The 16,338-nt window shown below is 37.8% G+C and overlaps 1 protein-coding gene across 2 annotated transcripts in view; it reads right to left on the bottom strand.

Moving 5' to 3' along the window:
* Positions 1–2,944: 2,944 nt before the first annotated feature.
* Positions 2,945–16,338, bottom strand: part of ZNF148 (zinc finger protein 148) — a 41,988-nt gene continuing 28,594 nt past the window's right edge. For both annotated transcript variants that reach the window (XM_063116658.1, XM_063116659.1), the window contains exons 6-7: positions 10,630–10,748; positions 2,945–9,572 (exon numbers count right to left, since the gene is read on the bottom strand). In XM_063116658.1, coding sequence (XP_062972728.1) covers positions 7,968–9,572; positions 10,630–10,748 — 1,724 coding nt within the window. In that variant the 3' untranslated portion in view covers positions 2,945–7,967. The remainder of the gene's footprint in view (positions 9,573–10,629; positions 10,749–16,338) is intronic.

The raw sequence follows: 16,338 nt of genomic DNA, 5'->3' as shown, positions 1-16,338 counted from the left end.
TCTAGCAAGCAAGCCTTAATTCATAAAGCAGGATTTTATATTTTTATTTTCCAGCAGCTGGAGAGCACACTGAAATTTCAACTATTGCAAATATACATTTATTAATCATTTAAATTTAAGAAAACCTGATTCCTGAGAATACATATTTAAATGGCATTATAAACTCAAAGTAAATTCGCCATAAGGAAAGAATGAGAAAAAGCAGTGAAACCCAGTATACCACTTAAATAGATAAATCCCATCTCAGAAAATACTGTTCAGCAGGATCATACATCTTTCACTTTATCATACCTGAAGACAAAAAATCATTCCTACTTAAGTTTATTGACAATCAAGTGGTTCAGCATAGAGGGACTAGTTAGCTTAATGTGTGGATGGACTACAGCTACATACAACTGAACAATAATTATGGCATTTTAGTAGATGGTGACAATTTGTGCAGATATTTCAGCTCATAGATTTGAAATTGTTACTTATCACTCATCAAATTTAAGGCAACCTTTAAAAAATATGAAATTGGGTGACATTTTAACTTGTTCCCGTCTTGTTTAGATCATGCAAACAACAAGAATGCAGAACATTTTGATGCACCTGCTGTAGTTGGCTGGAGAGGTAAGAACTGCTGCTGTCTTTTTTGGCAACCCAGGGAAGCAACCTGGATATATTCAATTCTGCTAGTCAGAGAGAGAGACACACACACACAGAGAGAGACACACAGAGAGAGTTAGGACTCATCCCTCTTTCTGTCCCTCCCAATCACTATTTTACGCTTGTTTCAAAGAGGCTCTTTATTTAAACCAGAGTTATCAAATCTATTTAAAATGTATTTTAACATTTTGTTATTTTGAGAGAGAAATATAAGAAATTATCAAAATGGTGTCAATGGCAAAACATCAATATCCCATCTGGGGATGCTTCATAACTTTAAAAAAAGACTTATTTTGACTGTTTTAGGATAAATCTCTTTCCTACACCATGGCCTTTTCTACACCTAAGGATTATCCCTGGCAAATGGAGGGATTGTCCCTGCCTGCTCCCGGGATCCCCGTGTGTCATTTGGATGCACAGGGATGATCCCGGGATGATCCCAGGATATAGGCATGGTATAGACATGCCCGAAGACATTTTAATTTGATTATGTGAGCAGGTCTTCACCGTTTGCAAGACAGTGATTGAGGGTGTGTGTGTGCTCTACCTGCAAAACTCACTGCTTGTGCCACTATAGCTGAAACAATCTATAAAATGGAGCTGCCTGAGAATACACAGCCTGGCTGAAAAGTACATACTTAATGTGAGTCCAGGAACACACAGATCCATGGAAAAGGGCACAAAAGAATGCTGGTCTGTGATGCCTTTTTGTTCCTGAAGGAAATAAGAGCTATTCCAGTGACCTTCGGTTATTACAAGTGGGCAACTGGCCATATTAAAGCTAATATCTGGGATTAAAATGGGCACTTCCTGGTCCAAAGTGCATACAAGTATTGGCTGTGAGTGCAGAAACAGGTGTGCACCTCACCTAAGGACTGCACAACTCATATTTTGAAAAGCCTAGACCTGGGGTGCAGGTATGTTCTCAGAAAATTCCACAACTCTTACAAAATCCATGCAATTTTTGAATGTATTTCCATACACAACCACCACAAAAACACACTTTATCATCATGAATTTCCTGATTTCTCAGGAATCCTGCATCACCTAATTTATTTCAAATACAAAATAATTACACAAATTCATACTTTTGAGGTTTATACAAAAGGATCTGTATTACTTATACACATCTTAAATTTTAAACTGGGAATTCGATTGGTTTGATAAAAATCAACACTCACAGTAAAACGTACATATCTGTTGTTGTATGTTAAAGTAACACTGCATTACCATTGAAATAGATCTCCCTTGCTCGTATTTTAGAGGATTTTATGAACTGAAAGACAAAGAAGGCATATGGACTCCAGGATAAAGAATACTATATCAGAAAATACATTCCAGCAGCATTCTCCCCTGTCCCCAAACATTGTTGTTTTAGTTTACTGTACAATAAATCCTGTACTTTCTTCCTGAAGTTCTCAGATTTTTGAACTCATTTGCAGATCACATAGCATAGTATACTGAGTATACTCTTAAAAATGTAGAATTGAGTTTATTTGAATATCAAGGTCCTTTTTCTGACACCGTTAAAATAAAAACAAAACTACAGAGACATAATCCAGTATAATTAGTTTCCAACAATAAAATTTCCCCAAACACTGTTGCAAAATTCCTTCTACTGAAATGCTTTGCTACAATAATAAAAAGCATACATTACATATAAAAAGATACCAGTGTACTAAAAGTGACAGAAGTGAACTAGCAAATCCTTCAAAGCACATATTATATAAATGACTAGCATTTAAAAACATTTTCTCCTATAAAATGTAGGTCATATACATTTATAAATCGGTGATCTTTCCCCACTAAAGCAATGATGACAGTTTTCAAATAATTCTCTTGCTCTGTACAGCCTGAAAGCATAGTTCAAACTTAACTTAAGTTTGAGTTTTTTGTTTTGTTTTGCTGGAACTGGATAAAGCTCATTTCAGCAGCTGGTAATTCCTATGGCAAAAATAATTATGTAAAAATAAACCATGACTCAATACTCAACTGCAATGCAAATTATGAATAGAACCATTTTTTATATCACACAAAGCCAATTTATACTGAATTAATATTAAGACTTGGATTTCAAATTAAATTATATTCAATCGGCGCAGAAGTAGTATGGAAATAAAGCCCCACCCATAATTCCAGGACATGGACACGAATTTTTGCAGTCTTCCTTATCTGACAGAAGTGCAGCTGAGCCATTAGTTTCGTAATGAATGTGTGCACAGGTGCAGTATAGATCTAAGGACTGCTCTTTCTGCAACTTATATTGTGCTGTGTAAACAACTTTATACTACGAACAGAAAAAAGTTGCATTTATTGATTAAAAACATTAACTTAAACAAAGCTATTAACTCCCCCAAACAGTTTTTGGAACTATCCTTATGCTACTTGTAAAGTTAGCACTGTTAGGCATTATTGCTTACATACAGTACATCATATGCCTCCTGATATAAAGCAGTACTGTAATCTGTTTATATACAAGGTTCTTTTTTCCTTTTTTGTTTAAAAACAAGCTGTAAAAACATTACATACTTTACAGACAATACAAATTCCCACATTGGTACTCAAGTCTAACAAATGGAATGCATAACATTAATAAAACATCATAAAGGAAGACTGACAGTAAGTCCTTGATTGTCAAGACACATTTATATTTTTATATATAAACTCTAACTGTGCAGAATCGAAGATTCAATCATAAGTACATCCTTATTTGATAACTCATATTTACAGAACAATATTGCATAAAAAAATAAAATAAACATTTACACTTTTTTTTAACCTTTCCATCCACTGGGATAAAGAAAGCAAGAAACAACTCTGAGAAATGTTTCCTTGCTTCAGTTCGCTACCAAAAGATCTCTCTCTTTTTAAAATTATTATTGAAAAGGAAACAATGCTTTTATATATGTATAGCAAAAGCAACTAGAAAATTTCCCTGAAACAAAGTAGTTTAAAAATAATGAAAGTTAAATCTTTAACATAATGATGTTTTTCATTAATTGTAATACTTTCTCAGGACATGTTCTTTGCAAAGGGAGTAGTTAAATGTGCTACATACCTAACAAGCATGCACTAACAAAAAATGAAAGCATTTCCAAAAGTTGCAAGGCTTCTGTTGAGCAGAATTTATGAAAACATAAACATAGCTTGTTTTATTAATAATCATATCAATTGGAAAAATTACATACGGGTTTTTACCAACCAAAATACTCAGACCACAAGCACATATCTGCCTTCTAAAGTTCTGAACTATATGCTAATAGCTATTCCCCTGCAACTTGCAAAAGAATTTAATTTCTACCCAACAAAATTTTAGGTTGCAAGTTTACAAATACAAAGCAAGTTAATACTGAAATATTCAAGCAGGCTGATCCTAGATCCACTCTGGATCCTCTTCAAATATTTACGAAACATGATACACACATCATAAAAAATAATATAAAGAAAAATGGAATATGTTGTATGTATCCAAGTTCAAATTTTTCAGAAGACAAGCCAGAAACTATGGAAATGAAATCCAATAGCTACACTAAAAACTCATTAATTCACACTAGTGATTTGAAAATCCATTTTTAAAATCACAAAATAAATAAGCAAACAAAAGCAGGCATATGACATTACAATGTATTTCATTCATTTTGACAACTGTGGTGTTGTTTGCAGTATTTGTACAAATATTCTGCAAAATGCTTGGTTAAAATTACAGTCAGACTTTCGTAAGACCTCAACCACAAGACTTTACACCACTGAAGAAAAACAAGGAAAAGCCATCTTGTGTGGGAATTATCAGGCATTCTCATTAGAAAGCACCTTCAGGCTTTCACTGAACTGTTCCCTCTTTCAAAAACCTTGGCAACCTCCCTACCTGGGAGTCTGTAATAATAGGAAATTTCAGGAAAGGCAGGAAGAGGCGATCCAATATAAATGAAAAACAAATCCTTCTAAACTATTCTTCAAAACTGTAGTGCACTGCAGTACATGATGCTACGTTTCTCTCCAGATAAATCATCCTTGATAAATCGTTTACCCTGAATCATTAAGACCAAAGGAAGATAAAGTGGCTACTTCAGCTATAAGCCCAACAGCCAATTCCTTCATTAACATGCTTATATTCATAGTAAATGGGACAGCAAATTAGTGTTGAGAAAGATACTTAACCCAACGTACACCCACAACATGAGTTGTTAAAGAGTGAGGCAGAGATTAAAAACACTTAAGCAGCATGTTTGCATTTAAACCTGATTTCAAAGACATTAAATTAACTGAATTGTAAATATACCATTGAGTTTAACCGGGCTATAGGAGATGTCCAAAATATGCTTTAATACAGCATTATATCACCAAGTATATATATAAAAACTCCATTAGCACTGTTTCCTAATCTGTATATGTGTGTGTGTGTGTGTGTGTGTGTGTGTGTGTGTGTGTGTGTATACTGTAAGATAATTAAGAAGGATTAAGATTTAACTTGATTCCAGGTAAGAAGCAATTTAGGTGCAAGTTCTTGCATGATTTTAGTGGGCAGGAACAAAAGAGCTACAAGCGGAGCTTCTGTTCATGCTTGATATATTCCATACATACTCCAGGGCTTCTGTACCCCTCTACCTTTGCCACCACAGCCCCTCATGTAGCCTCCCTCAATGCAAGTGCAAAGAGAAGCCATCAGAAGGGTAAGCCTGGAGAGCTCTGGTGTATGTATGGTAATGCTTGGCCACAAACATAAGAGGAACCTAGTCAGAGTTCCTTCTACTTCTCTCTGCTCAATTTTCCATAATGGATACTTTCAGGGAAGCATCCCCTTGTTTTCCTCTCTGTAGATTTTACACCTTGTCCCTATACACACTGACTTTGTCTTGCCATATCCACATTTCCATTCTAATTTTTTCAAATCATTACCCTCCAACTACTAAATGTGTACATCTCTCACCTGCCAGTCTTGCTTGCTTCTCTGAACGACAATCTACTGTTAACTAAAGAAACAGGGGAGCATTCAAACACTGTGCTGGAGATGCTTAGTTAAAATTAATATAAGTTATATGCTAGCTGTCCTGGTATTGGGGCAGAGACAATATATATATATATAAAAAAAAACCTGAAACATAGGCAGGATCTACACTACTACTTTAAAGCACTTTAAAGCGCTTTTTAACAGTTTTGACAATTGTTGGGGCCCAGGACACACTCTATATACCATTTTCAAAACTGTTTTAAAGCACTTTAAAATGCTTTAAAGCAGTAGTATAGATCCGGCCATACAGAAGATTCAGTTTTTTAGAAGTTTTCATGTCGGAGTGTATTTTTATTTAATATTTTAGTTGTATTTATTTACTTTGCTATGAATCAAATCATCAGTTTGTAGTGAGCGGTAGGATGTAACAACATCTTATTGCAAGGACTTCCTGTTTGTGACCCACAGGAATGAGCTATGCATTTTGTTACCTACGAATCTATGCAGATTCATAAGTCTATCTAAGTCTTGCTGCCCATAGGTTTCATGTGTGTGTGTGTGTGTGTGTGTGTGTGTGTGTGTGTGTGTGTGTGTTCTAAGAGGGGCCTGAAATTGCACTGATGGAACAGGTGGAGGAGGACCACCAGAATTAGGGGCTCCATTTAAATAGAAGTGAGAAATTCCCTGGGAATTGCAGTTTTGTTTTTCAATACCAAATTCATTGAGTAAGTGAGTGAGTGAGTGAGGTATCATTTGGGCTATATGTATTTGGTGAGAGATGTTAAGCAGGCATAATACTCTAAAACAATATATGCATCCCCCTTTTCTGCCTAGATGAGTAACATCTTTTGGGGGAAACATCTATGTTTCTGTCACTCAGCCTTTAGGTAAAACACTGTCTAAAGTTTATCTTAAAACAGCCCATTAATGAATGTACAATAGACTGAAAAAAGTTTCAATTTTAAAAATGGTTAAATTATCCCAACATTTATGTTAAGTCAAACCACACCATTTTAAAACTGTATACAGAACTCATTGTTTCACCACACTGTATAACTCAAGACAATCTATTATTAAAACATCTATATGGGAGAGGGATAAAGTTTACAGTTTATTAATATGTGAAATGCAATAAATTTTTTGACCATTAATCTTTTGGTCACTTGTCCTTACTGACTAGCAGTGTTTGGCAAAACCGCAGTGAAACTCTTCATTAAGGTAAGATATGCAGCAAGAATGTCTACTTCCTCCACTTTCTAGGGCAATTTACTATATTTAACAAATGGAATTGCCAAAAGTTCCAGGATGAGAAAATCCGATTTGTGCGAATGTTAAGGCATCCCATTCATTTTCATTAAAAAAAAACTTTCTGTTGTTATGCAAGGTGATAATGATGCAGCCACATTGAGCCTAAAGATCTAAAATAGTTTTATTTTTGAGAAAGAAAAAAATATTGTAAATAATCTAAGTGCTCCAATGTTAATTATTGCAGATTTGTAGGATGAAGTACAATTAAACGTTTAAATCCTGAAGTTTACCATTCATATAAACATTATGAAACTGGGAATGTCGTCTACAAAGCATTTTAGCTAAAACCTAACCACCTTGATACTGATCATTAGGGGGAAAATAATGAAAAGTTATGTTCAACTTTGAAGGTACAAAGAAATATGCAATACTTCAGGAAGGAAGTAAACGCATTAACAGTAGGTACTTTGCTTTTAAACTACTTTTAATTAATTGGACATTTAAATAGGGGAGTGTGTTTAGCAAACATCATTACCTTTCTCAAAATGTAGTAAGATGAAATGGAAAGAAACCAATAAAAGGATTATGTATATTACTTTTTAAGAGAGTTGATAAAATGGTATTTTCCCCCAGAATGCACTATAGTTGTCAAGCCATAATCTCCTGACATTTAAATGTTTGAGTTTATTTTGTCTGTACAGTCTATTCATATTCCCTGCTGAAGTGCAATGGCTAGATTAACTAATTAGGAAATTCCAATATGAATATCCTCATAATTATAATTCCCCCCAAATAATCAATGTTACCAAACTAGGAAATTATTATAGGAGAGATATCTTATCTGGGATTTTTGGTTTGTTTCGTCTTGTATTAAATCTCAACGTAGCAAGTTCCTGATCTCAAATGAGCAAATAACCATTTGCCTTTTCAGTGGACAACCACATAAGGCAATTCAAAAAGAATGGCAATTAACCCCAAAAAAGTAGTTACCAATATGCTGTACCAGCTTACTTTTTCATTATAACACAAGGCCTTAAATCTGTATAGGACTCCATTTTATACAGACTACTCTTACTATCAACAGACCTGTGCTAAAGTGCCAATGTTATTTTTACAGATTTTGTTAGCCAAATGTCTGGCCTGTTGTGGCATCAGGTGAAGAGTTCATCCCAGCTCGAGCATCATTTACATTCACCAAGGGGAATTCTGGGAATTCAGCACTTGTCCCTGGTCCCCGGAGATTCACTTGTCCATTAGCAGTGTTAAACTGAGATGATATTCCAGCTCTTGTTCCATGGTACTGAGCCCTGAATGGTTGCTCAAAAGAACCAATTTGATACGCTTGATGAACAGGCTGTGCCTCTGCTTTCTTCTGAGAAGTCACTTGATCCAAAAAGTCCTGGGTAGAGGATGAGGAAGAATGATTTGGCTCATCACCTGAAAAGGGAAAAGAGTGCTGGGAATCACCAACAATAAGTCCAAAATGAGACTTGTCTGGAGTTGTTCTTAATGGAGAGTTCATTCCTGATCGAAAACTGTTGACAGGTATAGATGCATAGACCTGTTTGTCTATAGCAGAGAATGCTGGTTGCCCTGTAAGAGTCTGGTTGTCACTCACAAAATTAAGGCTTGGGTTGTTCAAATAGGCATCATTTTGGCTAGTTCTGTCCAAAGCTTGCTGAAGAAACTTGGAATATTCCTGTAACATACTGGCTTTATCGGATGAGGAACCTTGAGAGCTTGATGCAACATTCTCAGTTTGTGTGACCTCTGACACTTCAGAAGAATTGATTGATATACTGGAAGTTACTTCAGTATCACCCACATTGAATGCTATTTCATGCTGGCCATTAGCTTTATGGGAATAATGATCTAAAAGTGTTTGAAGTACCTCATCTGGAATGACATTTTTGTCATGGTTACCTTTAATCTCCACATTCAGTCCTGATGTATCTAATATAGATGCTGTGCTACCTTCATCTATCACACTTGCAACAGCAGCCTGCGTGACTGAAGGCTGGGAGGCAATGGTGCCTACATTCAAGGCATATTCTCTGCTATTACTATTAGCTGCTTGGAGATACCTCCTTTTCTTTAAAAATTGCATTGCATCATCATAGTTTGTGCTGCTGTGTACAGGTTTACTGGGACCCTCCTGTAATGTATCGACTTGGTCAATATCAGCATTGCCTTCAGAGTCCAACAGGCCTTGTTTATCAACAAGATCAAAGGCATACTTTGAAACCTTGCTGTCTTCATAAGAAGCTAAGGATGAAATGGTCTGACTCTGCTCTAGCGGCTGTTTTAGGCTTCTCTTACTGTTAACTTTTTTGAGCACCAGTTTAGGTGGGTGTATTTCTCCAGAATTTGCTTCTTGTAAGTGCCCTCCACTGACAGAAGGATGTGGTAGCTCAACTGCATACTCAGCCACCATATATTCATCTTTTATTTTAGTACTGCCAGCATACAAAGGCAAGAAATCATTCTTATCTTTCTTATGTTCAGATTTATCTGTCCCACTTTCTTTGTCCAGCCCAGTAGACTTCAATTTCTCTGTTTTTTGCCTTTTCTTCTTTGGCAAAGAGCTGTCTTTCAAAGGCATAGGGAAGCCTTGATCTTCATCAGGAGTCAAAAGGCCAACTTTGGTGGCACTTCTGTTGGGTTTCTTGTCACGGTTCTCATGGCACATACGTTTGTGTTTCAGTACACGGTCAGTCCTTGAGAAGAACTACAGGGGACATTTATAAATTAGACAAACAACTACAGCCTTCTAGCCAATTCACATGTTTTTGACACGGTAAAATCCTCATAAGTGCTTTCACTGACATGATTATTTTCAAGTTTCCCACACGGGACTACAGTTAACAAAGTCACACTGTGAAAACATTACCATGTTAGAAGATGTGGACTGGGTTCACATAACATGCTAACTCACACTCAATGGTTGTGTGGGTTCTTGTTGAACAATGCAGTGTAACTTCTCCCCCACCTCCACCAAACAAGCTACCTTGAGAACCCAGGGGTTATTGTTGGATTGTTCAGGGTGGATAACAAGCAGGACTGCATGATTTTAAGCCACCCTGCAGAAAATGTGCTGCGTTCAGACAACATGATAACCCATGGTTCAATAATAACCCAAGATTCAACAACAACTCATACTCAGCCACTGAGTGTGGGTTAGCAGAGTCAGCACTCATATTCAAACAATTCCAGTTATCACAGAACCCAACCCTTTATTCCTGATCAATCAAACTCTTCCTGGAAAGCCCCTTTTGCCATGACCACAGCTGTGGGAAAGAATCCCAAAAGAGAGTATCCTAAAAGCCCCACCCAACTAGCATTAATTTGCCTCAAGAGTCTAGATCCTCATTAACTCTGCATATTCTTTAAGTTACTAACTTGGCTTCTAAGTAGGTATATACTTCGTGAACCGCCCCGAGAGCTTCGGCTATTGGGCAGTATAGAAAGGAAATAAATAAATTAAATAAGTAAATATTTTTTGTAATGAAGAACTGTTCTTTTTTCAGATATAAGACAATTTTTCCCCCAAAAAATGCTTTGAATTTTTTGATGTACATGATATTCAGAAGACAAAACAAAGCAGTCCCTTACTGCAAGGTATACATATTTAAATCAACCAATATAATATCAGCAAAATCTGTTTATCATTTGGTCTATTTCAATTTTCGTAAGATAGTAATCTGAATTACTTAGAATCACATTTGTCAAATATTTTTAAACTATTTCCTTTAAACCTTTCCCTTCTTTCCTCTCCTTAAAATTACCTGCAAGCAGTATTCACACTGGTAAGGCTTCTCTCCACTATGAGTTCTCTTGTGCCTTTCCATGTGATACTTCTGTATGAATCTCATGCCACATTCATCACATCGAAATGGTTTCTCACCTAAGAATAAAAATGACAAGAGAAAGTTCTGTTTAAGCAAATGGAGGGAAAGCCGTGGCATGTAGATCTCTCCATAATGTTGATAGTTAGCAATCAATTGTTAATCGAATATAGAATAGTACCACAACAAAAAAGAACAGAAGAATGCCACAATATTCATAACAGAAATGGAAGAAAACAAATAATATTGAATCAATCACCATTTTAATTCCAGGTGCCAATAGCATTCAAGAGGCAGCTGGACAACCAACTGTCAAGTATGCTGTAGGGTGGATTCCTGCATTGAGCAGGGGGTTGGACTCGATGGCCTTTTAGGACCCTTCCAGCTCTACTATTCTGATTCTATGTACTTCAGAAGTAGCAAAGTGAGAGAGAAGACAGACAAAAGCTCCTCACCTATGTAGCTTTTGCATACTTTAATATTCAGATTAAAAGGCTTTGTTTATAGAGCATGAATTTTGTAATTTTTTCAAATTAGCTTGTCTCCATTTTCCAGAACAGCCACATGCATCTTCATGAATTTCTGTAAAAAATATAGTGCCCCCACCTCCCTCAGTGAGTCTTCTCACTGCCATTGCCACTGCCTCCTGCTTTGCTGTCTCATCGTTGCTACCACTTGCTTACTTGACAGGCACATTGCCAGTGAGCAAGTCAGCATCTACTGCTCCTCTTTGTCACCACTACTGTTGTCCAAACCAGAGCAAGAGAAAGGTGAGCAAGCAGGCTGCACAGTGACAAGGAAGAGCAAATACTGGGGGCTCTTGTCAGTGGGGCCCTGCTGGGCTGTGGGCCTTTGGCAACTGCAACACCCTTGATGCAGGCCCTGAGTCTGCTTATGAAACAAGAGTTAAGCAACTGTGCAAAGCCCTATGCAAAAAGAAAGACCTCTTCATGGATCATCACCATTATATATTTTGCATTCCGCTTTAGTATTACTGAGAAGTTTTGCATAATGGGCTAGAGGAAGTTCACTGGACACCTCCTTTAAAAAAAAAATATTAGAAAATTAAAAATTGGTCTGGGAAGTGGAATCTTCCAGACAAAATATTTATTATGCCAGCAATGATTTATTTTTTATATTAAAGGCTCACACCATTTTTGCTCTTTAATATCATAGCTTGTTCCCTGTTATTTTGTTTTAACGCAAGTAGCTTTATATTAATTTTCAACTGTAACACAAAACAATCTTCATTAGTTATAATTTTAATTTCCTTTCTTTTATCTATTGTTTCCTTTTGCATAAAATAGTGATATTGTCTTAAGTTGAACCCATTTCACAGTTAAAATAAAATTCCATGGAATTAAGTCAACGTTATCCCATTGTCTTGAGAGATTGAAGTGACTTAAATCCAAGGATTTCAGTTCTCCTGGGACTGCAGGGTTTTTTTCTCAGAAAGTTTTTTTAACTGCTGAAATATCTGTTTTACCCTAGGCTCTCGCTCAGCCTGAAGCAGAACACCAAGTCTCACCCATCACCTCTCCTAGATATCTACAAGGCCATAGCATTATATATTACAGGTACTCAAACCCAACTGGCAAGCAGTACCACCCACGTCGTTATAAAAAGAGGCACACAAATCATGCCTACCTCAAGTGACATGGTTTGCATGACACGACAGGCACATCGTGGGTTATTTAATTTTCCGCTTCAATTTTAATTGTAGAAAATGTTCTGTGCCACATTATTTATTCATTAAAAACTGGCTACTTGAATGGGCAGGTTTACATGGCATGTTGCAATCTGTCCTATTTAATCCACAATGAGCAGCAATGCATGCTGGGCATGTACAACTGTCGTTTTGAATATGCAACCCCCGATAAGGATGATCAGAATTGCAGTGAGTCATGCAAACCCAGCCATCATGCTTATTTGAGGGTTAAAAATCCTTGCAAACTCTCAATAACCTTCAAATAACCCACAATGTCTTTTGGTGACAACCTTTTAGGTAAAACATAAAATTTTTGTAAACTTTCGTTAACTTTTGTAAACCACCCAGAGAGCTTTGGCAATGGGGCGGTATATAAATGTAATAAATTAAATAAAAACTGATTAAAAACATATAAAAACTAATACATTATTAAAATAACAGCCAGGCATCTTAAAATTTGACTGGGTAGGCCTGCCGGAAGAGATCAGTCTTTATAGCTTTTTTTTAATTCAGAAAGACTGCTAAGTTGGCGAATCTCTCCTGACAGCCATTCCGCAGTCTGGGAGCGGAAGAAGAGAAGGTCCTCTGGGTAATCGTTATCTTTAGCCTCCCTTGCAAACCTAAGCTCATTCTGAGCTTTAGCCTTCCAAACACGATCTCTGCAATTCTGGGCTATCTGCCTGTACACTTCCTTAGTGACCTTTCCCCTACTTCCACCTCCTATATGTGTGATTTTTAATGTTCAGATCTTTGCTAAACTTTTGTATAGCAACAGTGGCTTCTTCTGTTGTCTTCCATTTCCCCCCTCATTGGGACTGTATCTGACTGTGCCTTTAGTATCTCCTTTTTCAGGAACTACTATCCCTCTTGTCCTGTTAAGTTTTCCTCCCATGGAAGCCTATTTATCATTGCTATGAATTTATTTTAAAAAAGCTTTTCTGAAGTCCAAAGTAGGCTTTTGACTCACTCAGCTTTTGTTTTCCTTAAAAACAAGAACTCCACAATTACATGGTCACTTTCCCCCCAAGATCCTGATATTTTCTTCACATCAACTAACTCTTCCCTAGTGATCAAAATCAAGACAGGGATGGCTGATCCTCTGGTTCCTTTCCTTACCCTCTGAAGGAGAAAATTGTCAGCAAGGCAAGTCAGGAATTTCTTGGACAGGCTATGCTTAGCAGTGTTAATGATATTATAGTATAGTATGCTATACTATCCTATATTAATATGAGTGATATTACATAACACATTCATATATTAAATTATGGAGAATCCCCACAAGCCAGCCAGTATATCTATAGAAGAACATTCTTAAACTCAAACACAACACCACATAACCAGAAAGCAGGAACTAAATTCATGCCGAACTCAAAAATTGTGAAGTCCTACACATGCAGCATTCAATAATAGAGTTAAACATATATAGAGAAAACATTCTAGCAATCACTGCACATTTTAAAGAAGTATAAACCACCAGCCCTCAGAAACACTCATATAATCAACAGACACAAGCAGACACACACAAGCACGCTCTCTCAAACAGACACAGACAAAAACATAAATACATAAATGTGTACACGCACACACAAAGACAGGCACCGAGCATGAAAACAGGCTCACATACATGGGCTCTGGCTGACAACAGACTCTTAACATATGGACAGATTTAAACAGGGACAGTGGGCTTGGAACTATGTTAGAAAGTGGCCAGCAATCGTAAACTAAGAATCTGCCAGTCCCACTTGCAATGAATCAGGAAAAGGAGCAACCTACATTACCCTGCTTCATGGAACGGCCAGCTTTGCTCTGTGACTTGCCTCTTTTTGAACGTATGCCTGAGCCCACAAAGCTAAAATCATTATTGCTATTAAACAAGAGCCTAAGGACAACTGAGAGGCAAAGGCAAAATAAAACTTCTTGCAAAACGTTCAAATTGTAGAAGAGGGCATTGCTTCCTAATGAAGTTAACAAATTCTAGAACGTGAGTGAGTTGACTTCACTTCTGTATGTTTATCTTTTTTAAAAAACCTAGCATTTAAAACTAGCATTCAATGATGTATTTTACATATGCAAAGGAAGATGGCATAACCAGGATAACTTCGCAGAAGGCATAAATAATTTGTGATCCCTGAGAATTCAATTCTAGCTTAAGAATGTAAGAAGTGCCCTTCTGGATCAGATCAAAGCTCATGTAGTCCAACATTATTATTTTTCAAAAAGCCAACAACCAGAAGTTGCTGGGTGATCCACCATGGCTATGGTGACTATATGACAGGAAAAACCCGGATTTGTCAGGATTTTTGGTAACAAATCCAGGAAAGGGGAGAATTATGAAATTTGAAGAAAAATCCAGATTTTCCCCATTCCCACACAAAGGGGCAGTTCTACTTTAATGGGAATTAAAACGCTTACAGTTCCGTCATTTTTAAAGGTAATGAGATGAAACTTGGCACCATGATAGCTCTTAGGTAGTGCTTTAGCAATCCCAAGTTTAAAGCCCATCAGTTCATCTATTGATTTTTAAAGATTTTTTTTAAGTTTGAGGTTTTAAATTCTTAAAAAAAAAAAACTGTTGGAGCCATATCCTTTAAATTCAGGTTGTCAAACCTCCTCTTTGTGATCTTGCACTTTGAGCAGTTTCAGCCCTTGGCATAAAGGGGATCTCTAGTTTTTGGCTAAGAAGTGATGGGCGAGCAGGGCGCCTTTCCCATTGCAGATTTGGTGGGCAGTCAGGCACCTGGAGCTCAGCAAAGGCAAGGCATCCACAGATCAAAATGTGGGAAAGGAGAGGTCAGTCAAAGCAGCGCACAGGGCAAAACAGAATGGGCCAGAGACCTTTTTCTCAGAGTACCACGTCATAGGCGATGAAGGGTCATCAACCAGCATCCTTAGGTGCCAGTCAAGAGAGAGGCTCTCATCTTTGCGGATGTCCTGTTGCTGCAGATGTTGGAACCTGGCATGTCATTGCTTTGCTTCGCTACCCCTTACCTTCCACTACACTTTGTTCACTTGTGAGCTAGGCTCTGTCTGCACTGCTGGCATGCAATGAGGACCGTTTGAAGTGCATGTCAAAGAAAAATAAATAGATTTGTGGCTTTGGCTGGCTGGCATATCTCTTAGAGATGGTGTTAGACTGAAGACACAACTCAGAGATGTCTGTAGCTGAGCACGGAGAGGTTGGCATGCCACACAGAGCCTTTTAAGAATGTCTCAGAGTCCAGTGTTGGTGAAGGCAGAGGCAGCTGGTGGTGGTGTTTTTTTAAAAACAAGTCACTGGATGTGATCAAGCTATAAGCTGACACCCTACCCCCTGGCCACAGGATACAAGTGCACAGTCTAGCTGGGCTGTTCGGAGACTTTTGCAGAGGGGTGGGGATTGTTTGAGGCTGTAGCTTGTAGACGTTAGCTGGCTGGCATAAGGCAGAGAGGGGCTGAAGGCAACCCAGATGCACCTGTAGCTTGGCCCTGAGAGGCTGGCTTGCCACCCAGAGTGTTTTAAGAGTGCATCAGAGTCGAGCGGTTGTGCGAGACGAGAGGAGGTGGAGCTGGCTGGCGGCAGAGGTTTTTAAAGTAAGATTCACCGGACATGACCAAGCAATAATCTGCAATAAGCAATACCCCCAGCCACAAGTGCGCAGCCTGGCTGGACCGTCGGGAGACTTTGGCAGAAAGAGAGGGAGAGGGAGATTGTTTGAAGCTGGAGGCTTTTGTTTGGCTGCAATGACTTAAGAGAGAGAGACAACAGAGACTGCACAGAGACACCTGCTGTAACTTAGCCTCATGGTGCTAGCATGCAATGCAGGGCTTTAAAAAGAGGGTCTCAGAGTCATGTGTTTGTGCAGGAAGTAGACAGTAGTTCAAAGTCTGGATGTGCGAAGTGGTGCCAACGCACAAGCCTTGAGAAGCTAATGTATATAAGTGAGAAGTGTGAATGGGCAAAG

Source organism: Elgaria multicarinata, chromosome 2 (assembly GCF_023053635.1).
Source record: "Elgaria multicarinata webbii isolate HBS135686 ecotype San Diego chromosome 2, rElgMul1.1.pri, whole genome shotgun sequence".
Lineage (NCBI taxonomy): Eukaryota > Metazoa > Chordata > Lepidosauria > Squamata > Anguidae > Elgaria > Elgaria multicarinata.
The sequence above is the reverse complement of the archived record's forward strand: the minus strand, read 5'-3'. Positions and strand labels throughout refer to the sequence as shown.